This window comes from Saccopteryx leptura, chromosome 2 (assembly GCF_036850995.1).
Source record: "Saccopteryx leptura isolate mSacLep1 chromosome 2, mSacLep1_pri_phased_curated, whole genome shotgun sequence".
NCBI lineage: Eukaryota > Metazoa > Chordata > Mammalia > Chiroptera > Emballonuridae > Saccopteryx > Saccopteryx leptura.
The window spans coordinates 289,988,622-290,014,700 of NC_089504.1; the positions used below are offsets into that span (position 1 = coordinate 289,988,622).

The window sequence follows — 26,079 nt, forward strand, 5'->3', positions numbered from 1 at the left end:
AAAACCACATAACATGAAAGAATAATATTTCCTTCTATAGCTAGGCTTGAACCCTGAGACAACATCAGTTCCTGATACAACTACATTTTTACCTTAGGGCTCAGTCATTCCAAAGGTAAATATTTGTTTAGTGTTTATCTTCTCTGCTAGGTTGTACAATCCCCAAAGGCAGAGAGCGTGCCTCTCCTTCACCGCTGACATCCAAGCTGAGCAGGGTGCTTCTCAGATAAAGATTCGTGGGAATGAATGACTTAAGTGAGAATATACCTGGAAATAGGACTGGTGATGGCAGCAAGGAAAGAGAGAGGCTCAAATTTTAAAAAAAGCCATAGAGTGCCATAGAGTGATGTCTCCAGCAAAGATTCTATAGGAGGGTCTGGGTAGAACTGGCCAAGCTCCCAGATTTCATGTGGGCTGACCCATTGCACCAGCTTCCTCCACTTCTGGTTCCTCTTTAGCTTCAGCAGTAGCTCAGCATGTTCTGGGACAGTCACCAGTCACTGCTCTAAGTGTGGCACTTAGGCTGAAACTGAAATATACCCAGAGGGGGACTGGGGTCTTATTTTTAAGCAGAGAGGACATGGAAACTGTCAGGCACTCTGTTCTCTGTGTCCAGGACTGCCATGTGTGTTTCTACGCATATCTTTTTCTTTTTTTGTATTTTTTCTGAAGTGAGAAGCAGGGAGGCAGAGAGACAGATTAGAGAGACAGATTCCCACATGCGCCCTACCGGGATCCACTCGGCATGCCCACCAGGGGAAGATGCTCGGTCCATCTGGGGCATTGCTCTGCTGCAACCTGAACCATTCTGGTGCCTGAGGAAGAGGCCATGGAGCCATCCTCAGCACCCGGGCCAACTTTCCTCCAGTGGAGCCTTGGCTGCCAGAGGGGAAGAGAGAGATGGAGAGGAAGGAGAGGGGGAAGGGTGGAGAAGCAAATGGGTGCTTCTTCTTTGTGCCCTGGCCAGGAATCGAACCCGGGAGTTCCACAACTCTGGGCCAACGCTCTACTGCCGAGCTAGCAGGCCAGGGCCCTACACATATCTTGAAAGAACTTTTGGAATCACTGATTTGAAATAAGTAAATTGTAGATTGGAAAGAAAAGGGAAACTGTGGCCATTAGTATTAATTTAGTATTTAAAAACAGATAACCAGTCCTTTAGGCTTATAGCATATCAGAAACGTTAGCTGTAATGAAGTTTTATTTAAAATCATTTAATTGAACTTAAATATATGGATGTTAAAGTCGTGATGATCTTATTTTGGTAAATATAGTGTAATATATTTTATTACCATTATTTGAGATAAAATGTGATGAGAAATACATGTATAATATCACAATAAAAGAAGATGGAGAAAATAGTATTTAATTCACATAAAGTTTAGCCATTATGAAGTCAAATGAGGCTAACAAATATCCTCCACTGTCATCTTCACAATTATCAACCATGTTTGCAAAAGAGTTTGTTATCATTATTTGCACAATGTTTCTTTTGACTCTTCCAAGCACATGAACCATTTACTTTTATCAATTTCTATGGTGTTAGAATCAATAGGACATATGCCACAGTCAGGAAGAAACAGACACATGGAGCCACAATGAAAAAGACAATTATTTTCTCCCCATCTTCGTCCTCTTCCTCCTTATAGTCTCCTTTCTCCTGCTTCTTATTAGTATTAATTGTAAACTTCTCATGGCTAGAGTTGAAGTCCTTTCTCCACTCTAATTCCTCTGCTGCTCCTCATGCTGCCGCATGGGCACCATGAGGTTCTCCTAGGAAATTTTCTGCCTTCGACAGGAACTGACTTCAAATCCTCGTCCCTTAGCTCACATCACACTCCCACAGGACAGTGATCTTGTCCAGCTGTCACTTCCATAGAATATCTGGAGGCTCCAACTCCCTTTGGGACCTGCAGTGCAATAGGGCTCTGACGTCCAAAAACTGGACTCCTAGGCTTGAGGTCCTTATGCACACGTCTATGATAGCACTTATTTCAACAAATCCAATGCATTTCCTTGTCTAAGTGATGGTCCATTTAGGCTGTGAGGTACTCAAGAAAAGAAACATATCATATGTATCTCTATATCGTTAACTCCATGAAGTAAAAGAGCCTATGTTGAAACATGGACATGAATGAATGAATAAAAGTGAAGAAGTGGGTTCAAAGCAGATTTAAGTGGGAAGTACTTGGCAGTCTCAAGGACATCCTGATTCCATCTTATTAGAACTTTAGGATCCTGCCCATGAGGACACCGGAGGCACGCAACTAAGAAGTGTGTGGCTCTGTCACCTCCCCCTGCTTGTGAAAGCAGCAGCATGCTCGGGCCATGTGTCACAAATCCAGCTCCCAGGAAAGTATTTGAGCCAAGCTGAACCAAGGCATGGCAGCTGAGAGAAGGAAGGAAGGCAGGGGAGGGTCAGGCTCCCGGGAAGAGTCAGGGAAGTTATGTAGACAGTCATCATGCTTCCTCGTTGAACCTCATTAGTTGGACATTATGCAAGTGCTCAGGAAAAAGGCTGGAAACCTAATCCTGGGGGTGTGCCAGGCTGTACCCTCCCCCTGCTTGTGAAAGCACAGCATGCTCAGGCCACACGTCACAAATCCAGCCCAGGATAAAAGGGCCCCTGCCCTGGGCTCCCCATCCACAGTCTCCTCAGGAACAGCCTTCTCCTGCTTCCTCTGCACCTGGTGAGTGTCTGGAAAGGGATGGGACCTTGGCTGAGAGTGTTGGGAAGATGGGCTCACATCTGAATGGAAGCAGCAGGAAGAGCCCCACAGTGGGCAGCAGTGGGGGGAGGGTGATGGTGAGGAAGGAGCCACCAGGCACCTGTCAGGGGGCTGTGATTCCCAAAAGCCACAGGTCCTCAGGATTCCTTCCTATCTTGTTCTGAGTGAGCTGTCAGGAATGCTCATGGCTCCATCTGGCATCCTCGAAGATGCTTTATGCAAACACATGTGTCCCCTCCATGTTCCCATTTCTTTCCCACAGAGCTTGTCTTAGAGGGCAGCTTGGTCATGGAGGACGAGTGTTTGACTCAACCTGTAGGGAGGGGATATTGAAACTTCTGAAGCTTCTGGGCTCTAAGTGTGTCGTTTATTTGTTGAAGGTGAAATTCCTGCCAAGATGTCCTGCCAGCAGAACCAGCAGCAGTGCCAGCCCCCTCCCAAGTGCCCCGCCCCCAAGTGCCCCGCCCCCAAGTGCCCCCCAAAGAGCCCAGCACAGTGCTCACCGCCAGCCCCGTCTGGCTGTGCTCTGAGCTCGGGGGGCCACTGTGGCTCCAGCTCCGAGGGCGGCTGCTGCCTGAGCCACCACAGGCACCGCAGGTCCCACCGCTGTGGGCGCCGGAGCTCGGACTCCTGTGACAGTGGCAGTGGTCAGCATTCTGGGGGCTCCGGCTGTGGCCACAGCTCTGGGGGCTGCTGCTGACCTGGACTCTGGTGCTTAGACAGTGACTTCAGAAGACAGAAGAAACCAAAGGCCCAAGAAAAAGCCCAAGCTGGACACAGCCTTTCCTGGATACCTTATTCTCCACTTCCCAGGCTGAGCTGGGAATTTCCCAGAGAGGGTTTCCAGCTCTCTTCAGATGCTCTTCCAGCCTGATGTCCCGGATCCCACATTCCCCTGCCCCCAGCACCTGACGATGATGGGAAATGCCTGTACTTGACCCTGTGAAAAAATAAAGCTTCTCTTCCTCAATACCCTGGGCAGTTCACATGTCATTTCACTCTGTCCCTCCTCTCAGTTCCTTGGCCAACCCAACTCAGTTTGAGGAGCAGAATCTTAGTTTTGGACCAAGAAAAACAAAAAAAGCGGATCAGAGAGTTTGGGTTTAGTGTGGAGAGGGAGAGGAGAATGAGAGATAAGTATTACAATTCTCAGGTAAAGGAATGACTTTTCCTGTGAGACCTGAGTGGGTATTGATACAACCTGGGAATTTCCAATGCATAATATAGGACTTTTACTTATTTTGATAACTGTTTCTGGGTCTTAATTAAGAAAGAGGGAGTCAAAGCCCTGACTGGCTGGCTGGCTCAGTGGCAGAGCATCGGCCTGGCGTTTGGAAGTCCTGTGTTCGATTCCCACCCAGGGCACACAGGAGAAGTGCCCATCTGTTTCTCCACCCTTCACCCTCTCTTTTCTCTCTGTCTCTCTCTTCCCCTCCCGCAGCCAAGGCTCCACTGGAGCAAAGATGGCCCAGGTGCTGAGGATGGCTCCATGGCCTCTGCCTCAGGCTCTAGAATGGCTCCAGTTGCAATGGAGCTACACCCCAGATGGGCAGAGCATCACCCCCTGTTGGGCTTGCCAGGTGGATCCCGGTCCAGCACATGTGGGAGTCTGTCTCTGCCTCTCTGCTTCTAACTTCAAAAAAAATTTTTTTAAAAATGGAAACAGGGAGTCACGATGCAAGGAAACATAAAATTGGTGGAAGAAGGAGATGTATATCTCAGGAAGAAGATTTAACTCAGTGGACTCTATGAAAATGCAGGAGAGAGACGGAAGGTGAGAAGACTTAACATTAATGAGGTCTAGGGTAAGTGAGGTGGCTGGGAGTTTCAGCAACAAGATAATTGTGCATGTGAAATAAAAATTTTAGAAGAAAGAAAATGAGAAGTGTTGCTGGAATTAAACCCAATCTAAGAAGTAAACATTTATTAAATTTTGAACTCTACACAAACATACACCTCAATAGAGTCCCATGGTTTGGATTAAATTTTAAGACTCAGATGCTTCTGAGATTGAAATAATGTTCTTACATATGAACCAAGAATAACATGTCACTTGGATTGCCAGAACACCAAAAAAATGTCATAGAACTCAAGCTACAAGCAAATGGTAAATATTAAGAGAGACTGATGTTGGCCCTGGCCAGTTGGCTCAGTGGTGGAGTGTCGGCCTGGCATGCGGGAGTCCTGGGTTTGATTCCTGGCCAGGGCACACAGGAGAAGCGCCCATCTGCTTCTCCACCCCTCCCTCTCTCCTTCCTCTCTGTCTCTCTCTTCTCCTCCCACAGCCAGGGATCCATTGGAGCGGGGTTGGCCCGGGTGCTGGGGATGGCTCTGTGGCCTCTGCCTCAGGTGCTAGAGTGGCTCTGGTTGCAGCGATGCCCTAGATGGGCAGAGTACCACCCCTGGTGGGATCCTGGTCGGGCGCATGCGGGAGTCTGTCTGACTGCCTCCCCATTTCCAACTTCAGAAGAATTCAAGAAAAGAAAAAAAAAGAGAGAGAGACATATGTTAGGGACTGAGTAGAGCAAGCGGGGGTGGGAAGAGGCAGAGAACTGTAGATAACTTTTAAGTTTAATAAACTTAAAAAGGATTTATCAAGCATGGAAATTACTACAATTTGGGGATTAAGGAGAGCCTGATGGAATTTAATACCAGACACACAAGGCAGGTCTAACAAACTGAGGTATGATTCCTTGAAGTAGCAGCCACAACTCTGGCCACAAGGTTAAGTTCATTAGAAATCACCGGAGAGCACTCAGCCAGGGGCAGGAACCATGTGAGTGTTGGTGAGGCAAGAACAGACCCAGAAGAGCTATGCCTCACCTGAGAGGGCCTGCAAAACCTGGAACACAGCATGTAAGTCCTGTCGACACACAGGTCCAACAGCTTTGTGCCGGCCTGAGACAGTACAGCATGGGCTGGACGGATGGCAAAATCAGAACATACTATCTGCCAGGAGCTGTAGAAAAAGACCTGGAGGTTCAGAAGTACCTCGAAGTGCCACTCTAAAGAACTGACAGAGTTAGCATGACCAGGCAGTGGCGCAGTGGATAAAGCGTCGGACTGGGATGCGGAGGATCCAGGGTCGAGACCCCAAAGTTACCAGCGTAAGCACGGGCTCCTCTGGTTTGAGCAAAGCTTGGACCCAAGTTCGCTGGCTTGAGCAAGGGGTTACTCAGTCTGCTGAAGGCCCATGGTCAAGGCACATATGAGAAAGCAATCAATGAACAACTAAGGTGTCGCAATGAAAAACTGATGATTGATGCTTCTCATCTCTCTTCGTTCCTGTCTGTCTGTCCCTATCTATCCCTCTCTCTGACTCTTGCTCTGTTTCTGTAAAAAAAACAAAAAACAAAAAACAAACAAACAAAAAAAACACTGACAGAGTTATAATTTATGCTTGAATCAAATCTGAGTGATAAAAAAAAAGGGAGCAGGGTCAACTTATAAAGCTCCTAGCTGAGACATTACAGAGGTCTCAGGAAGCAAAAAGCAATAAAGAACATCTTTAAAATTGAGCCAAGCCTGACCTGTGGTGGTGCAGTGGTTAAAGCATCAACCTGGAAACGCTGAGGTTGCCAGTTCAAAACCCTGGGCTTGCCTGGTCAAGGCACATATGGGAGTTGATGCTTCCTGTTCCTCCCCCTTCTCTCTCTCTCTCTCTCTCTCTCTCTCTTCCCTCTCTATAATGAATAAATAAAATCTTTAAATAAATAAATAAATAAATAAATAAATAAATAAAATTGAGCCAAAAGGGGAGGTCTCAGCAGTGAAAAAAAAAAAAAAAAAGGATTTTCTAGACCTCATCAGAGTGACACCAAGTCCCAGCCTTGGACCCATTTATTCACTTAACTATTTTTATTGAGCACTTATTATGTGCTCTGTTATAAACACTAGGGATATAGCAAAAAATTAAGAATAATGTTTCTTCTCTAGGGAAGTGATTTTCAACTGATGTGCCATAGTAATTTTTAAAACGTGCAATATCTGACTATTTTGTCAGGGGCACTGACCTCTTTTCTTTTAGATTGTTAAATTATAAAAATGACAACAGCCAACACAGCAATAACTCTTTGGTGTGAATGAATCAAAATTATACCTTTTATTTCTAGATCAGCAAAAAATATATATTTTTGGTGTGCTGCAGAATTTTAGTAATTAGTTTCTGTGTGCCATGAGAGGAAAAAGGTTGCAAATCACTGGTCAAATGCATTTATGGTCAACAGTTTCCAATTTACATGTGATGCAGAGTGAAACAGAATGGCTGTGTATTCAGTGGCCTCTCATTCTCTGGGACTGAGTGGACTCTGGTGTTAGTTTAATAAACCCAGAGAAGACCCTCCGGCTTGGAAAATACTGGCGCTTTGAGATAGCAGCTTTGGTGGTGACAAGAAAAGAACATGAGTATTTGCTAGCTTCCACATCAAAAGACAACAGCCATGAAAGGAGCGTCTGTCTCAAGATCCTTAGAACAGACTTGCTTTCAAACTACCCAAACTACTTCCTGGGTTTTCCCTGGACTTGCGCTGGGCTCTCCTCCTAACCAATCCCTTTCCTGGACCTTCCAGGGCTCCATGTCCTTATCCAATCTGATTCTTTTCCCAGGCTAGGCTCTGCCCCTTTGTGTCACCATTTTGGCTACTTTCTGCTCATGCCTCAAAGTTTTGCTGCATCATTTGGTTTCTACTGTGCATGCATTTATCTCTGCCTGCACCATCTTAGCTTCTACTATGCATGTGCCCAGCAAAGGAATTTCCCTTGCTGTTCCTATTCCTCCCTCAGTTATCCTAACTAATGATTGTTAACCGATTCTTCCTGCCCACTTTGGGGATTAGGTCCCTTCAGTGGAGAATGCAAAGGCCTCCTGGCGAGACTGTGAATGCTATAACTTTCCAGTGAATAAGGCTTAATGTTCAATTCAGCTCCTTAGTTTATTAGGCTTAAGATCTGATTCTATTCCCTAGTTTATTAGGCTTAATGTCTGATTCCTTCCTTAATTCATTAGGCTTAATGCCTGATTCCTTTTTTCTCCCTTCCTTTATTAATAGCTACCTACCTATTCTAACATCAGTAGGTGACATCTGATTTATCATTCACTTAAGAGCAACAGGGAGCTGATGCCCCAAAACTCTGACTTCAGGCATGAGGATTCCTCACACACACATCTTACAGGATCCTCATCTGGCTCATACATATTTCATTACTTGCCTGTCAGTTCCACTACACTATCAGAAGATGGAGTATCATCTTTTTTATTTTTGGATCTTCTTTGTCAAGCACAGCATGTTCTATCTCAATATAAATGGTTTGAAAAAATGAATAACTTTTATGAATGAATTAATATGAAGAACAGCTCCTACAGAAGGACTGAGGCACAGGTATTTGGACAATTCTGAGGTTTCTTTGGTTCGTTTTTTCCTCAAAACTCTTGACACCTGCTATGGAGATGCAAAGGGCCTGGGGCTGGAGAGTGTAACATGCTGCCCTTTAAATAAGACTCACCCTCACCCTCTTCCAATATCACCACTCCTTTTCTACCTGTGAATCAAAATAGAAAAGAGTTCCAAGATGTTATCTATTACTGGAATCAGAATCCACTAACTCATTTTTTAATTTTATTTTTTAATTGAATTTTAGAGACAGAAAAGGGAGAGAGAAAACATAGATTTGCTGTTCCACTCACTTATGCATGCACTGGTTGATTTTTGCATGTGTCCTGACTAGGGATTGAACCTGCAACCTTAGCATAATGGGACAATGCTTTAACCAACTGAGCTACCTAGCCAGGACAGCTCATTACTTTCTATTTTTCTACTCCTCTTTGCTCAAGAATTTTCTATAAGCTGTGGGTTTAGAGTCACAAACTCTAAAATAAATAGAAAGTCTTTTTTATTTTTTTTGAGAGGAAGAGAGACAGATAGAGAGAAAGAGACAGGAAAGGGGAGAGATAAGCATTAACTCATTTGTTCATTAACTGCTTCTTAAGCCAAGCCAGTGACCCCTTGCTCATGCCAGCAACCTGGGGCTCAAGCCAGAGACTTTGGGAGCATGTCAGTGATCCCACACTCAAGGTGGATGAACTTGAGTGAATCCTGCACTCAAGCCAGCAACTTTGGGGTTTCAAACCTGAAACCTCAGTGTCTCAGGTTGATGCTCTATACACTGCACCACAACCAGTCAGGCAGGGGAGTCATTTTTTTAAGTTGATGCAATCGCATCTAATTTTTTGCCTTTTTACTTCTTCTAGAGTCACTAAACTTCTCCCAAGATGTCCTGGAAGCAAAACTAAAAGTAGTTTTAAGCCCCTCCCAGGTGTTCTCCCAAGTGTCACTCAAATATCCTGCTCAGGGTCCACCTGCAGTCTATTCCTGCTGAGCCTCTGCTCTGGGAGCTGCTCAAAGGTTAATTGGGATCTACATAAGATCCTTAGGTATGTGGCACTTTCTGACTACCTCTTCCCATTTTCCTTTAGAATGACTCAGCTGCTTGTCATGGAATGCAATTGCTATGGGGGAGGGAGGAGACAGAACTGAAAATGAATTGTCAGTTATAAGCAAAAGAGAAGGATTTTGTGTTTGTTGAGTCATGCTTGACTTCTAATATGGAATGTTTAAAATGTACTCCAAGAAGCTAAACCTGAGATCCTGCATTGCCCGCTCCTATAATACCAATTGTAATGACTAAGTCATGAAATTCTCCCAAGATTCATCCAGCCATACCAGTCTCTGTATTTCCTTGATGTCTCAGGACCACAGGAAGCCAATGTTCCTTGGGATAGGACTCCTGAGGTTGGTGACTCTTGGGGAGTTGCCCTCATGCTCTGGGAGAAATAACTAAGCCCTGATCCTTACTATGATTCTCTGTCATCATAGGATGGCTGTTTTGTGTGTGGGGACCTCAGACAGAGTACCTGATCTCATGAGGAAAAGGAAGGGTAACAGACAGGAGCAACTTATCAAGATGGAGATAAGACTAATGAGCTCCTTTCCAGCTCATGTGTGGAAACTTCCAAGACCAGCAGATGGAGTTAGAGCAAAGCCAGAGAGACATCCACAAATATTTCATGAAGGAAAGGGAAGACTGCTTATTGACAGTCAATGACAAGGACACCTTGATGCTTTGAAACTACTACAGAGTGTATATGAGTACCTTTTCAGCTATTGCTCCCTCTTCTCTCTTCCACTATCCCACCCCACACTACTGTCTTCCACCCCCACTCACACCACTACCAATGACTCAGGGGTGCAACCCATGGTGGAAAAATGGCTTCCATCCTTGCTGCTGTTTAAGGATATGGTCAGTTCCTGGTCATCACAAGATATGGAAAAATATTCATTTTTGCAGCAAAGTCTAAGCTCTAACATTTTTTTTCACATGCCCCATGGCATTCAAATTCTATATGGAGCCATTTATCATGGGTGTAACAAGTTCTTCTGTGTTATTTATCTGTTAGACTGTACCCTCCTTGAAAAAAGATATCATACTTCTCCTTTTTACTGTTCTATTCCCATTGCTGACCATGGTTACTTGCCCATAATCATAGCTAAGAAAAGGAAAGACAATCCCAGATTGCTAGCAACAAGCTGGACTGGTTCTAGTAGCTAGGCCATATCTTCTCTGATTGAACATAAACAAGTTCATTAAACTCCGACATCAGACAAGCTAACTCAGACAAAAATAAGACCACTCTGAGCACCAACAAAACAAGAGCATTGTCCAAACCACAAAAATAACCCCATATCCCCTTTTCTCAACTAACATGAGGCACTGATACTTTTTCACCAATTGCTATTTGTTTCAAAAAGATTAAAATCAGAACTACAACAAATATTAATCTTTATATTTAAATTAACTGGTAATTTTTAATCAAATATTTTAATGAAAAATGTGTTATTCTTTTCTGTACTTGATAGTTTATTGTGAGTAGACACAGAATTCTTTATACAGGTTTACACTTTATAGCTTACCCACCTTAAAGCATAAGGATTCTATAATTAATTTTGAAATACCCGTGGGAGAGTGAATTTCACTGGGTCACAAGAAATGGTGGCTTGGGATGGAGAAAGAAGGACAGGGTTAGAGATGGCACTGACCTCCCTTTCTGATATTCTTCTGTCTCCAGAAAGAGTCTTTTGCTTAGGTGATTTGTTTTAGAAACAAAGAGCAATTAATGAGGCTTTATTATAATAGCCTCATTAATCCTGCTTCCTAGTTTAAAATTATTAAGGTACCTAATCATAGAAATGCTCTCTGCTTTCTGAAATCACCTAATCCAGAACAAAACTTCACTTCCTTGCAGCTTCCGCAAAATTACCTAATACAAGCCCAAATCCCATGACAAGCATCTCTTAATGTTTTCCCATGGTGTACTGTCTCCCTCATTTGAACTAGCCAATCAATTCAACTTTATTCTACTATAGGTATATTGCTATTGGTCTTTTGATAGGGAACATTGATGATGTTCAATAGAAATTTATTAAATGAAGGAATATAAGAATAAATAACTTAAAGTAGAAGGAATTTTTGGGGGGTTAGGGGAGGTTGATGGTGGCAGCTGAGAAGCAGAGGGGCCTCCAGGCAAGTGTTGGACCTATGAGAAAAAAGACAGAGGCAGTGTCTCAACCCAGAGTCATCAGACAAAGGACCAGAGTTCCTTTATTGCAGTGGTAGTCAACCTGGTCCCTACCGCCCACTAGTGGGCACTCCAGCTTTCATGGTGGGCAGTAGTGGAGCAACCAAAGTATAAATAAAAAGATAGATCTAACTATAGTAAGTTGTTTTATAAAGATTTATTCTGCCAAACTTAGTGAAAATCTAACATAAAGTACTTGGTAAGTAATTATTAGTATATGCTTTAACTTGCTGTAACTCTGTTTTATAAATTTTATAAAGTAAAGTTACTTCCCTACTTTATAAATCACCATTACTATGGAACCGGTGGGCAGTTAGAAAATTTTACTACTAACAGAGATACAAAAGTGGGCGGTAAGTATAAAAAGATTGACTACCCCTGCTTTAGAAGGTCCAGAGTTTCCCAAGCGCATAATTTCATTCAGATGGTCCTCTTTCCATCTGGCCTTCTCTGAGCCTCTATAGTCAGTAAAACTGAAAGAGATAGCTATTTGCTTTTCAACAATATTTGTCCCTCTTCAGCTCCATCACCCAGTCTGATATGAGAAAGCACCCATTTCCCCTCATGAATAACTCCTTCCAATACAGTATCAATTGGGGAGGTCTTCAACATTGTGAAGGAAATGGACACTGTAGCATAGTTCAGGGTTAAGCCTACAGGTATCCCCTAAGCAAGAGACTCTTTCTGGAGACAGAAGAATATCAGAGGTGGGGGGGGGGGGTGTCAATGCCATCTCTAATCCTGTCTCTCTTTCTCCATCCCAAGCCACCATTTCTTGTGACCCAGTGCAATTCATTCTCCCACAGGTATTTCAAAATTAATTATAGAATTTCTCAGCTTTAAGGTAGATAAGTTGTAAAGAAGTTTGCATCTACTAGCAATAAACTATGAAGTACAGACAAGAATAACATATATTTTCCATAAAATATCTGATTAAAAATTACCAGTTAATTTGCCTGACCTGTGGTAGCACAGTGGATAAAGCATTGACCTGGAACACTGAGGTCACTAGTTCAAAACCCTGGGCTTGCCTGGTCAAAGCACATATGGGAGTTGATGCTTCCTGCTCCTCCCTTTCCCCTTTCCCCTCTCTAAAATGAATAAATAAAGTCTTCAAAAAATTACCAATTAATTTAAATATAATGATTTAATGTTTGTTGTAGTTCTGGTTGTAATCTTTTGGAAACAAATAGTAAAATGTAGTCATTCTGATAGCAGAGATGAGATTAACATGAAATTAACTTCTAGTACTATAATAAAATCCAGTAGGAAAATAAGTTTCAGATTTCATTAAAAAATCATCATACACAAACCTTAGAAATTATCAGATCTGTTCTATTAAATGTAATGCACATAATATCACCACTGTCATCAGCCTCACCATTAGCTACACATTGAATAGAATATCTTCATGACTCTCAATAATTGTTTTAAATATTTCATACTCATAGATCATTTTTATAATCAATATCATACATCCCACAGGAATCTAAATATGTAAGAACTGGATTTTTTATACTACATATATAAGTCTCACAATCTCAACTAATGTAGGTAATTCTAGTATTAATATTTTGTCTGCTCATTTATATAATTCTGCCTTAGCTTCAGTTCTGGTAGGGGTCCCACCTGCCCCAGCCAGGGCCTGGATCCCACCCTCTATCCATTTCCCAACATGTCTCTTTCTCAGGGTCCAGTGGTCTCTGATCACCAAAATCCCAAAAGACCAGGAGCTGATTATACATAAACAAATCATGACCCTTGGGATTATGTAGAACCATAGGAAGCTAATGCCCAAAAGGTAGAAGTTTCAAAGGATGAATCACGTGGTATCAAACGTAAATGTTTATTTCTCTGATGTCTGTCCAGTTAAACTTGAAATGCTCAAGGTCAGGAAATGTATCATATACATCTCTACATCTTCACTGCCCAGAAAAAATGCAAGGGACATAGCCAAACTTAAAACATCTCAGCTGAATGAGTGAAAGAAGAAATGTCGGGTCCCCAACACACCTGGGCAGCAAGCAGTCATCAGGATTTCCTGATTCTCTCTTGCAGACATCTTGGCACTTGTGCAGGAAGAAGCTGGAGACCTGGGATAGGAGTGTGTGGGACTGTCACCTTCCCCCTGGTTGTGAAAGCCGCAGCATGCTCAGGCCATGTGTCACCTACCCAACACATGATAAAAGAGCCCCTGCCCTGAGCTCCCTATCCACAGCCTCCTCAGGAACAGCCTTCTCCTGCCGCCTCTGCACTCGGTGAGTATCTGGAAGGAGACAGGGCCGCCGGTGAGTGTCTGGAAGGAGACAGGGCCGCCGCTAGGAGTGTTGGAAAGACAGACTCAGATTTCAGCGGGAAAGAGGGGAGCAGGGGTGTCTGATGTGGAGGCAGCCAGAAGAGAACTTTGGAGGGCAACAGGGGACAGAACAGGGACAGGGAACAAGGAACCTCTGCGAGATGTTTCCGAGTCTGTTACATGCCAGAGCCCTGGCCGTTAGCATTCTCTCCACTCTTTATCCTGAAAGATGCTCACATTCCAGAGACATTCTCCAGGGGTTATTGCTGGGCTATATTTGCTTCTACATTTCTATGAAGACAGACGGGCATGGAGCCTGGTAAGAAGATCTCAATCAGCATTGTTTTTGGAAAGAGGGTCAAACTAGAGAAATGTCTTTTCAGGTCAATTTAATTTGACATTGGTTTCTATTTTCCTCCTGAACATCACAGCTCAAGAAGCAGCGGGTATGAGGGGCAGGGGTTTTCTGAAAACGTTCACAGAGGAGACACTGTCCTGGAGCTTTTGCACTGACCTTTTCCTGTAATCTATCCAGACTCCCACACCTCCTGCTGAGATGTCCTGCCGGCAGAACCAGCAGCAGTGCCAGCCCCCTCCCAAGTGCCCTGCACCTAAGTGCCCCCCAAAGAGCCCAGCACAGTGCTCACCGCCAGCCCCGTCTGGCTGTGCTCTGAGCTCGGGGGGCCACTGTGGCTCCAGCTCCGAGGGCGGCTGCTGCCTGAGCCACCACAGGCACCGCAGGTCCCACCGCTGTGGGCGCCGGAGCTCGGACTCCTGTGACAGTGGCAGTGGTCAGCATTCTGGGGGCTCCGGCTGTGGCCACAGCTCTGGGGGCTGCTGCTGACCTGGACTCTGGTGCTTAGACAGTGACTTCAGAAGACAGAAGAAACCAAAGGCCCAAGAAAAAGCCCAAGCTGGACACAGCCTTTCCTGGATACCTTATTCTCCACTTCCCAGGCTGAGCTGGGAATTTCCCAGAGAGGGTTTCCAGCTCTCTTCAGATGCTCTTCCAGCCTGATGTCCCGGATCCCACATTCCCCTGCCCCCAGCACCTGACGATGATGGGAAATGCCTGTACTTGACCCTGTGAAAAAATAAAGCTTCTCTTCCTCAATACCCTGGGCAGTTCACATGTCATTTCACTCTGTCCCTCCTCTCAGTTCCTTGGCCAACCCAACTCAGTTTGAGGAGCAGAATCTTAGTTTTGGACCAAGAAAAACAAAAAAAGCGGATCAGAGAGTTTGGGTTTAGTGTGGAGAGGGAGAGGAGAATGAGAGATAAGTATTACAATTCTCAGGTAAAGGAATGACTTTTCCTGTGAGACCTGAGTGGGTATTGATACAACCTGGGAATTTCCAATGCATAATATAGGACTTTTACTTATTTTGATAACTGTTTCTGGGTCTTAATTAAGAAAGAGGGAGTCAAAGCCCTGACTGGCTGGCTGGCTCAGTGGCAGAGCATCGGCCTGGCGTTTGGAAGTCCTGTGTTCGATTCCCACCCAGGGCACACAGGAGAAGTGCCCATCTGTTTCTCCACCCTTCACCCTCTCTTTTCTCTCTGTCTCTCTCTTCCCCTCCCGCAGCCAAGGCTCCACTGGAGCAAAGATGGCCCAGGTGCTGAGGATGGCTCCATGGCCTCTGCCTCAGGCTCTAGAATGGCTCCAGTTGCAATGGAGCTACACCCCAGATGGGCAGAGCATCACCCCCTGTTGGGCTTGCCAGGTGGATCCCGGTCCAGCACATGTGGGAGTCTGTCTCTGCCTCTCTGCTTCTAACTTCAAAAAAAATTTTTTTAAAAATGGAAACAGGGAGTCACGATGCAAGGAAACATAAAATTGGTGGAAGAAGGAGATGTATATCTCAGGAAGAAGATTTAACTCAGTGGACTCTATGAAAATGCAGGAGAGAGACGGAAGGTGAGAAGACTTAACATTAATGAGGTCTAGGGTAAGTGAGGTGGCTGGGAGTTTCAGCAACAAGATAATTGTGCATGTGAAATAAAAATTTTAGAAGAAAGAAAATGAGAAGTGTTGCTGGAATTAAACCCAATCTAAGAAGTAAACATTTATTAAATTTTGAACTCTACACAAACATACACCTCAATAGAGTCCCATGGTTTGGATTAAATTTTAAGACTCAGATGCTTCTGAGATTGAAATAATGTTCTTACATATGAACCAAGAATAACATGTCACTTGGATTGCCAGAACACCAAAAAAATGTCATAGAACTCAAGCTACAAGCAAATGGTAAATATTAAGAGAGACTGATGTTGGCCCTGGCCAGTTGGCTCAGTGGTGGAGTGTCGGCCTGGCATGCGGGAGTCCTGGGTTTGATTCCTGGCCAGGGCACACAGGAGAAGCGCCCATCTGCTTCTCCACCCCTCCCTCTCTCCTTCCTCTCTGTCTCTCTCTTCTCCTCCCACAGCCAGGGATCCATTGGAGCGGGGTTGGCCCGGGTGCTGGGGATGGCTCTGTGGCCTCTGCCTCAGGTGCTAGAGTGGCTCTGGTTGCAGCGATGCCCTAGATGGGCAGAGTACCACCCCTGGTGGGATCCTGGTCGGGCGCATGCGGGAGTCTGTCTGACTGCCTCCCCATTTCCAACTTCAGAAGAATTCAAGAAAAGAAAAAAAAAGAGAGAGAGACATATGTTAGGGACTGAGTAGAGCAAGCGGGGGTGGGAAGAGGCAGAGAACTGTAGATAACTTTTAAGTTTAATAAACTTAAAAAGGATTTATCAAGCATGGAAATTACTACAATTTGGGGATTAAGGAGAGCCTGATGGAATTTAATACCAGACACACAAGGCAGGTCTAACAAACTGAGGTATGATTCCTTGAAGTAGCAGCCACAACTCTGGCCACAAGGTTAAGTTCATTAGAAATCACCGGAGAGCACTCAGCCAGGGGCAGGAACCATGTGAGTGTTGGTGAGGCAAGAACAGACCCAGAAGAGCTATGCCTCACCTGAGAGGGCCTGCAAAACCTGGAACACAGCATGTAAGTCCTGTCGACACACAGGTCCAACAGCTTTGTGCCGGCCTGAGACAGTACAGCATGGGCTGGACGGATGGCAAAATCAGAACATACTATCTGCCAGGAGCTGTAGAAAAAGACCTGGAGGTTCAGAAGTACCTCGAAGTGCCACTCTAAAGAACTGACAGAGTTAGCATGACCAGGCAGTGGCGCAGTGGATAAAGCGTCGGACTGGGATGCGGAGGATCCAGGGTCGAGACCCCAAAGTTACCAGCGTAAGCACGGGCTCCTCTGGTTTGAGCAAAGCTTGGACCCAAGTTCGCTGGCTTGAGCAAGGGGTTACTCAGTCTGCTGAAGGCCCATGGTCAAGGCACATATGAGAAAGCAATCAATGAACAACTAAGGTGTCGCAATGAAAAACTGATGATTGATGCTTCTCATCTCTCTTCGTTCCTGTCTGTCTGTCCCTATCTATCCCTCTCTCTGACTCTTGCTCTGTTTCTGTAAAAAAAACAAAAAACAAAAAACAAACAAACAAAAAAAACACTGACAGAGTTATAATTTATGCTTGAATCAAATCTGAGTGATAAAAAAAAAGGGAGCAGGGTCAACTTATAAAGCTCCTAGCTGAGACATTACAGAGGTCTCAGGAAGCAAAAAGCAATAAAGAACATCTTTAAAATTGAGCCAAGCCTGACCTGTGGTGGTGCAGTGGTTAAAGCATCAACCTGGAAACGCTGAGGTTGCCAGTTCAAAACCCTGGGCTTGCCTGGTCAAGGCACATATGGAAGTTAATGCTTCCTGTTCCTCCCCCTTCTCTCTCTCTCTCCTCTCTATAATGAATAAATAAAATCTTTAAATAAATAAATAAATAAATAAATAAATAAATAAAATTGAGCCAAAAGGGGAGGTCTCAGCAGTGAAAAAAAAAAAAAAAAAAGGATTTTCTAGACCTCATCAGAGTGACACCAAGTCCCAGCCTTGGACCCATTTATTCACTTAACTATTTTTATTGAGCACTTATTATGTGCTCTGTTATAAACACTAGGGATATAGCAAAAAATTAAGAATAATGTTTCTTCTCTAGGGAAGTGATTTTCAACTGATGTGCCATAGTAATTTTTAAAACGTGCAATATCTGACTATTTTGTCAGGGGCACTGACCTCTTTTCTTTTAGATTGTTAAATTATAAAAATGACAACAGCCAACACAGCAATAACTCTTTGGTGTGAATGAATCAAAATTATACCTTTTATTTCTAGATCAGCAAAAAATATATATTTTTGGTGTGCTGCAGAATTTTAGTAATTAGTTTCTGTGTGCCATGAGAGGAAAAAGGTTGCAAATCACTGGTCAAATGCATTTATGGTCAACAGTTTCCAATTTACATGTGATGCAGAGTGAAACAGAATGGCTGTGTATTCAGTGGCCTCTCATTCTCTGGGACTGAGTGGACTCTGGTGTTAGTTTAATAAACCCAGAGAAGACCCTCCGGCTTGGAAAATACTGGCGCTTTGAGATAGCAGCTTTGGTGGTGACAAGAAAAGAACATGAGTATTTGCTAGCTTCCACATCAAAAGACAACAGCCATGAAAGGAGCGTCTGTCTCAAGATCCTTAGAACAGACTTGCTTTCAAACTACCCAAACTACTTCCTGGGTTTTCCCTGGACTTGCGCTGGGCTCTCCTCCTAACCAATCCCTTTCCTGGACCTTCCAGGGCTCCATGTCCTTATCCAATCTGATTCTTTTCCCAGGCTAGGCTCTGCCCCTTTGTGTCACCATTTTGGCTACTTTCTGCTCATGCCTCAAAGTTTTGCTGCATCATTTGGTTTCTACTGTGCATGCATTTATCTCTGCCTGCACCATCTTAGCTTCTACTATGCATGTGCCCAGCAAAGGAATTTCCCTTGCTGTTCCTATTCCTCCCTCAGTTATCCTAACTAATGATTGTTAACCGATTCTTCCTGCCCACTTTGGGGATTAGGTCCCTTCAGTGGAGAATGCAAAGGCCTCCTGGCGAGACTGTGAATGCTATAACTTTCCAGTGAATAAGGCTTAATGTTCAATTCAGCTCCTTAGTTTATTAGGCTTAAGATCTGATTCTATTCCCTAGTTTATTAGGCTTAATGTCTGATTCCTTCCTTAATTCATTAGGCTTAATGCCTGATTCCTTTTTTCTCCCTTCCTTTATTAATAGCTACCTACCTATTCTAACATCAGTAGGTGACATCTGATTTATCATTCACTTAAGAGCAACAGGGAGCTGATGCCCCAAAACTCTGACTTCAGGCATGAGGATTCCTCACACACACATCTTACAGGATCCTCATCTGGCTCATACATATTTCATTACTTGCCTGTCAGTTCCACTACACTATCAGAAGATGGAGTATCATCTTTTTTATTTTTGGATCTTCTTTGTCAAGCACAGCATGTTCTATCTCAATATAAATGGTTTGAAAAAATGAATAACTTTTATGAATGAATTAATATGAAGAACAGCTCCTACAGAAGGACTGAGGCACAGGTATTTGGACAATTCTGAGGTTTCTTTGGTTCGTTTTTTCCTCAAAACTCTTGACACCTGCTATGGAGATGCAAAGGGCCTGGGGCTGGAGAGTGTAACATGCTGCCCTTTAAATAAGACTCACCCTCACCCTCTTCCAATATCACCACTCCTTTTCTACCTGTGAATCAAAATAGAAAAGAGTTCCAAGATGTTATCTATTACTGGAATCAGAATCCACTAACTCATTTTTTAATTTTATTTTTTAATTGAATTTTAGAGACAGAAAAGGGAGAGAGAAAACATAGATTTGCTGTTCCACTCACTTATGCATGCACTGGTTGATTTTTGCATGTGTCCTGACTAGGGATTGAACCTGCAACCTTAGCATAATGGGACAATGCTTTAACCAACTGAGCTACCTAGCCAGGACAGCTCATTACTTTCTATTTTTCTACTCCTCTTTGCTCAAGAATTTTCTATAAGCTGTGGGTTTAGAGTCACAAACTCTAAAATAAATAGAAAGTCTTTTTTATTTTTTTTGAGAGGAAGAGAGACAGATAGAGAGAAAGAGACAGGAAAGGGGAGAGATAAGCATTAACTCATTTGTTCATTAACTGCTTCTTAAGCCAAGCCAGTGACCCCTTGCTCATGCCAGCAACCTGGGGCTCAAGCCAGAGACTTTGGGAGCATGTCAGTGATCCCACACTCAAGGTGGATGAACTTGAGTGAATCCTGCACTCAAGCCAGCAACTTTGGGGTTTCAAACCTGAAACCTCAGTGTCTCAGGTTGATGCTCTATACACTGCACCACAACCAGTCAGGCAGGGGAGTCATTTTTTTAAGTTGATGCAATCGCATCTAATTTTTTGCCTTTTTACTTCTTCTAGAGTCACTAAACTTCTCCCAAGATGTCCTGGAAGCAAAACTAAAAGTAGTTTTAAGCCCCTCCCAGGTGTTCTCCCAAGTGTCACTCAAATATCCTGCTCAGGGTCCACCTGCAGTCTATTCCTGCTGAGCCTCTGCTCTGGGAGCTGCTCAAAGGTTAATTGGGATCTACATAAGATCCTTAGGTATGTGGCACTTTCTGACTACCTCTTCCCATTTTCCTTTAGAATGACTCAGCTGCTTGTCATGGAATGCAATTGCTATGGGGGAGGGAGGAGACAGAACTGAAAATGAATTGTCAGTTATAAGCAAAAGAGAAGGATTTTGTGTTTGTTGAGTCATGCTTGACTTCTAATATGGAATGTTTAAAATGTACTCCAAGAAGCTAAACCTGAGATCCTGCATTGCCCGCTCCTATAATACCAATTGTAATGACTAAGTCATGAAATTCTCCCAAGATTCATCCAGCCATACCAGTCTCTGTATTTCCTTGATGTCTCAGGACCACAGGAAGCCAATGTTCCTTGGGATAGGACTCCTGAGGTTGGTGACTCTTGGGGAGTTGCCCTCATGCTCTGGGAGAAATAACTAAGCCCTGATCCTTACTATGATTCTCTGTCATCATAGGATGGCTGTTTTGTGTGTGGGGACCTCAGACAGAGTACCTGATCTCATGAGGAAAAGGAAGGGTAACAGACAGGAGCAACTTATCAAGATGGAGATAAGACTAATGAGCTCCTTTCCAGCTCATGTGTGGAAACTTCCAAGACCAGCAGATGGAGTTAGAGCAAAGCCAGAGAGACATCCACAAATATTTCATGAAGGAAAGGGAAGACTGCTTATTGACAGTCAATGACAAGGACACCTTGATGCTTTGAAACTACTACAGAGTGTATATGAGTACCTTTTCAGCTATTGCTCCCTCTTCTCTCTTCCACTATCCCACCCCACACTACTGTCTTCCACCCCCACTCACACCACTACCAATGACTCAGGGGTGCAACCCATGGTGGAAAAATGGCTTCCATCCTTGCTGCTGTTTAAGGATATGGTCAGTTCCTGGTCATCACAAGATATGGAAAAATATTCATTTTTGCAGCAAAGTCTAAGCTCTAACATTTTTTTTCACATGCCCCATGGCATTCAAATTCTATATGGAGCCATTTATCATGGGTGTAACAAGTTCTTCTGTGTTATTTATCTGTTAGACTGTACCCTCCTTGAAAAAAGATATCATACTTCTCCTTTTTACTGTTCTATTCCCATTGCTGACCATGGTTACTTGCCCATAATCATAGCTAAGAAAAGGAAAGACAATCCCAGATTGCTAGCAACAAGCTGGACTGGTTCTAGTAGCTAGGCCATATCTTCTCTGATTGAACATAAACAAGTTCATTAAACTCCGACATCAGACAAGCTAACTCAGACAAAAATAAGACCACTCTGAGCACCAACAAAACAAGAGCATTGTCCAAACCACAAAAATAACCCCATATCCCCTTTTCTCAACTAACATGAGGCACTGATACTTTTTCACCAATTGCTATTTGTTTCAAAAAGATTAAAATCAGAACTACAACAAATATTAATCTTTATATTTAAATTAACTGGTAATTTTTAATCAAATATTTTAATGAAAAATGTGTTATTCTTTTCTGTACTTGATAGTTTATTGTGAGTAGACACAGAATTCTTTATACAGGTTTACACTTTATAGCTTACCCACCTTAAAGCATAAGGATTCTATAATTAATTTTGAAATACCCGTGGGAGAGTGAATTTCACTGGGTCACAAGAAATGGTGGCTTGGGATGGAGAAAGAAGGACAGGGTTAGAGATGGCACTGACCTCCCTTTCTGATATTCTTCTGTCTCCAGAAAGAGTCTTTTGCTTAGGTGATTTGTTTTAGAAACAAAGAGCAATTAATGAGGCTTTATTATAATAGCCTCATTAATCCTGCTTCCTAGTTTAAAATTATTAAGGTACCTAATCATAGAAATGCTCTCTGCTTTCTGAAATCACCTAATCCAGAACAAAACTTCACTTCCTTGCAGCTTCCGCAAAATTACCTAATACAAGCCCAAATCCCATGACAAGCATCTCTTAATGTTTTCCCATGGTGTACTGTCTCCCTCATTTGAACTAGCCAATCAATTCAACTTTATTCTACTATAGGTATATTGCTATTGGTCTTTTGATAGGGAACATTGATGATGTTCAATAGAAATTTATTAAATGAAGGAATATAAGAATAAATAACTTAAAGTAGAAGGAATTTTTGGGGGGTTAGGGGAGGTTGATGGTGGCAGCTGAGAAGCAGAGGGGCCTCCAGGCAAGTGTTGGACCTATGAGAAAAAAGACAGAGGCAGTGTCTCAACCCAGAGTCATCAGACAAAGGACCAGAGTTCCTTTATTGCAGTGGTAGTCAACCTGGTCCCTACCGCCCACTAGTGGGCACTCCAGCTTTCATGGTGGGCAGTAGTGGAGCAACCAAAGTATAAATAAAAAGATAGATCTAACTATAGTAAGTTGTTTTATAAAGATTTATTCTGCCAAACTTAGTGAAAATCTAACATAAAGTACTTGGTAAGTAATTATTAGTATATGCTTTAACTTGCTGTAACTCTGTTTTATAAATTTTATAAAGTAAAGTTACTTCCCTACTTTATAAATCACCATTACTATGGAACCGGTGGGCAGTTAGAAAATTTTACTACTAACAGAGATACAAAAGTGGGCGGTAAGTATAAAAAGATTGACTACCCCTGCTTTAGAAGGTCCAGAGTTTCCCAAGCGCATAATTTCATTCAGATGGTCCTCTTTCCATCTGGCCTTCTCTGAGCCTCTATAGTCAGTAAAACTGAAAGAGATAGCTATTTGCTTTTCAACAATATTTGTCCCTCTTCAGCTCCATCACCCAGTCTGATATGAGAAAGCACCCATTTCCCCTCATGAATAACTCCTTCCAATACAGTATCAATTGGGGAGGTCTTCAACATTGTGAAGGAAATGGACACTGTAGCATAGTTCAGGGTTAAGCCTACAGGTATCCCCTAAGCAAGAGACTCTTTCTGGAGACAGAAGAATATCAGAGGTGGGGGGGGGGGTGTCAATGCCATCTCTAATCCTGTCTCTCTTTCTCCATCCCAAGCCACCATTTCTTGTGACCCAGTGCAATTCATTCTCCCACAGGTATTTCAAAATTAATTATAGAATTTCTCAGCTTTAAGGTAGATAAGTTGTAAAGAAGTTTGCATCTACTAGCAATAAACTATGAAGTACAGACAAGAATAACATATATTTTCCATAAAATATCTGATTAAAAATTACCAGTTAATTTGCCTGACCTGTGGTAGCACAGTGGATAAAGCATTGACCTGGAACACTGAGGTCACTAGTTCAAAACCCTGGGCTTGCCTGGTCAAAGCACATATGGGAGTTGATGCTTCCTGCTCCTCCCTTTCCCCTTTCCCCTCTCTAAAATGAATAAATAAAGTCTTCAAAAAATTACCAATTAATTTAAATATAATGATTTAATGTTTGTTGTAGTTCTGGTTGTAATCTTTTGGAAACAAATAGTAAAATGTAGTCATTCTGATAGCAGAGATGAGATTAACATGAAATTAACTTCTAGTACTATAATAAAATCCAGTAGGAAAATAAGTTTCAGATTTCATTAAAAAATCATCATACACAAACCTTAGAAATTATCAGATCTGTTCTATTAAATGTAATGCACATAATATCACCACTGTCATCAGCCTCACCATTAGCTACACATTGAATAGAATATCTTCATGACTCTCAATAATTGTTTTAAATATTTCATACTCATAGATCATTTTTATAATCAATATCATACATCCCACAGGAATCTAAATATGTAAGAACTGGATTTTTTATACTACATATATAAGTCTCACGATCTCAACTAATGTAGGTAATTCTAGTATTAATATTTTGTCTGCTCATTTATATAATTCTGCCTTAGCTTCAGTTCTGGTAGGGGTTCCACCTGCCCCAGCCAGGGCCTGGATCCCACCCTCTATCCATTTCCCAACATGTCTCTTTCTCAGGGTCCAGTGGTCTCTGATCACCAAAATCCCAAAAGACCAGGAGCTGATTATACATAAACAAATCATGACCCTTGGGACTATGTAGAACCATAGGAAGCTAATGCCCAAAAGGTAGAAGTTTCAAAGGATGAATCACGTGGTATCAAACATAAATGTTTACTTCTCTGATGTCTGTCCAGTTAAACTTGAAATGCTCAAGGTCAGGAAATGTATCATATACATCTCTACATCTTCACTGCCCAGAAAAAATGCAAGGGACATAGCCAAACTTAAAACATCTCAGCTGAATGAGTGAAAGAAGAAATGTCGGGTCCCCAACACACCTGGGCAGCAAGCAGTCATCAGGATTTCCTGATTCTCTCTTGCAGACATCTTGGCACTTGTGCAGGAAGAAGCTGGAGACCTGGGATAGGAGTGTGTGGGACTGTCACCTTCCCCCTGGTTGTGAAAGCCGCAGCATGCTCAGGCCATGTGTCACCTACCCAACACAGGATAAAAGAGCCCCTGCCCTGAGCTCCCCATCCACAGCCTCCTCAGGAACAGCCTTCTCCTGCCGCCTCTGCACTCGGTGAGTATCTGGAAGGAGACAGGGCCGCCGGTGAGTATCTGGAAGGAGACAGGGCCGCCGCTAGGAGTGTTGGGAAGACAGACTCAGATTTCAGCGGGAAAGAGGGAAGCAGGGGTGTCTGATGTGGAGGTAGCCAGAAGAGAACTTTGGAGGGCAACACGGGACAGAACAGGGACAGGGAACAAGGAACCTCTGCGAGATGCTTCCGAGTCTGTTACGTGCCAGAGCCCTGGCCGTTAGCATTCTCTCCACTCTTTATCCTGAAAGATGCTCACATTCCAGAGACATTCTCCAGGGGTTATTGCTGGGCTATATTTGCTTCTACATTTCTATGAAGACAGACGGGCATGGAGCCCGGTAAGAAGATCTCAATCAGCATTGTTTTTGGAAAGAGGGTCAAACTAGAGAAATGTCTTTTCAGGTCAATTTAATTTGACATTGGTTTCTATTTTCCTCCTGAACATCACAGCTCAAGAAGCAGCGGGTATGAGGGGCAGGGGTTTTCTGAAAACGTTCACAGAGGAGACACTGTCCTGGAGCTTTTGCACTGACCTTTTCCTGTAATCTATCCAGACTCCCACACCTCCTGCTGAGATGTCCTGCCGGCAGAACCAGCAGCAGTGCCAGCCCCCTCCCAAGTGCCCTGCACCTAAGTGCCCCCCAAAGAGCCCAGCACAGTGCTCACCGCCAGCCCCGTCTGGCTGTGCTCTGAGCTCAGGGGGCCACTGTGGCTCCAGCTCTGAGGGCGGCTGCTGCCTGAGCCACCACAGGCACCGCAGGTCCCACCGCTGTGGGCGCCGGAGCTCGAACTCCTGTGACAGTGGCAGTGGTCAGCATTCTGGGGGCTCCGGCTGTGGCCACAGCTTTGGGGGCTGCTGCTGACCTGGACTCTGGTGCTTAGACAAGCGACTTTAGAGGAAACAAAGTCCCAGGGACCATCCTCTGCCTAACGTGTTCCCTCCCGGTACCCGCATTCCCGCCTTGGCCAGGCTGAGGTGCTTGCGGAGAGCGACTGAGCGTCCTGAGGGCTCTTCCTACCCGCTCTCCAGGGCCTCAGAGTGCCCGCCCCCAGCTATGACAGAACATGCAATATCTACCCTATTGATTATCGCCACCCACGTCTGACCCTGGAATAAAATAAAGTTTTCATCTCCTCAGCAACACTAGGCTCTCTCCGACTTTGTTCCAACCCAGACGACTCTGAGTCTCTCCTGCCCTCTGTTTCTCAGGCCACCACTTCCTCTCATAAGAGACAGATCCTGATTCTAGACCAGGAAAAAGAACAGTTCTATTCCCTCCAAAAGAGCCTATGGGCACACTTTATGTTGGAACAAGAGGAAGAAGAGTAGTGGTCTCAACTCCACACCAACAAAAGGAAAATATCCCCATAATATGATGTGGGAAAT

At 43.6% G+C, this 26,079-nt stretch overlaps 3 protein-coding genes across 3 annotated transcripts; all 3 read left to right on the forward strand.

Annotated features, from left to right (window-relative positions):
- Nucleotides 1-2,525: 2,525 nt before the first annotated feature.
- LOC136393495 (late cornified envelope protein 3C-like) lies at nt 2,526-3,701 on the forward strand. The gene is made up of 2 exons (XM_066366123.1): nt 2,526-2,690; nt 3,110-3,701. Exon 2 carries the CDS (start codon nt 3,127-3,129, stop codon nt 3,427-3,429), a length of 303 nt encoding a protein of 100 aa, XP_066222220.1. The 5' UTR covers nt 2,526-2,690; nt 3,110-3,126; the 3' UTR covers nt 3,430-3,701.
- Nucleotides 3,702-13,577: 9,876 nt separating this feature from the next.
- On the forward strand, nt 13,578-14,773 carry LOC136393496 (late cornified envelope protein 3C-like). Its single transcript, XM_066366124.1, has 2 exons — nt 13,578-13,619; nt 14,193-14,773. Exon 2 carries the CDS (start codon nt 14,214-14,216, stop codon nt 14,499-14,501), a length of 288 nt encoding a protein of 95 aa, XP_066222221.1. The 5' UTR covers nt 13,578-13,619; nt 14,193-14,213; the 3' UTR covers nt 14,502-14,773.
- A 9,857-nt stretch (nt 14,774-24,630) lies between these two features.
- LOC136393497 (late cornified envelope protein 3C-like) lies at nt 24,631-25,821 on the forward strand. Its single transcript, XM_066366125.1, has 2 exons — nt 24,631-24,673; nt 25,247-25,821. Exon 2 carries the CDS (start codon nt 25,268-25,270, stop codon nt 25,553-25,555), a length of 288 nt encoding a protein of 95 aa, XP_066222222.1. The 5' UTR covers nt 24,631-24,673; nt 25,247-25,267; the 3' UTR covers nt 25,556-25,821.
- Nucleotides 25,822-26,079: the final 258 nt, after the last annotated feature.

Bases quoted from the DNA above. Each gene is read 5' to 3' on its own strand.
- LOC136393497 (XM_066366125.1), top strand. From the start codon at position 25,268: ATGTCCTGCCGGCAGAACCAGCAGCAGTGCCAGCCCCCTCCCAAGTGC.
- LOC136393495 (XM_066366123.1), top strand. From the start codon at position 3,127: ATGTCCTGCCAGCAGAACCAGCAGCAGTGCCAGCCCCCTCCCAAGTGC.
- LOC136393496 (XM_066366124.1), top strand. From the start codon at position 14,214: ATGTCCTGCCGGCAGAACCAGCAGCAGTGCCAGCCCCCTCCCAAGTGC.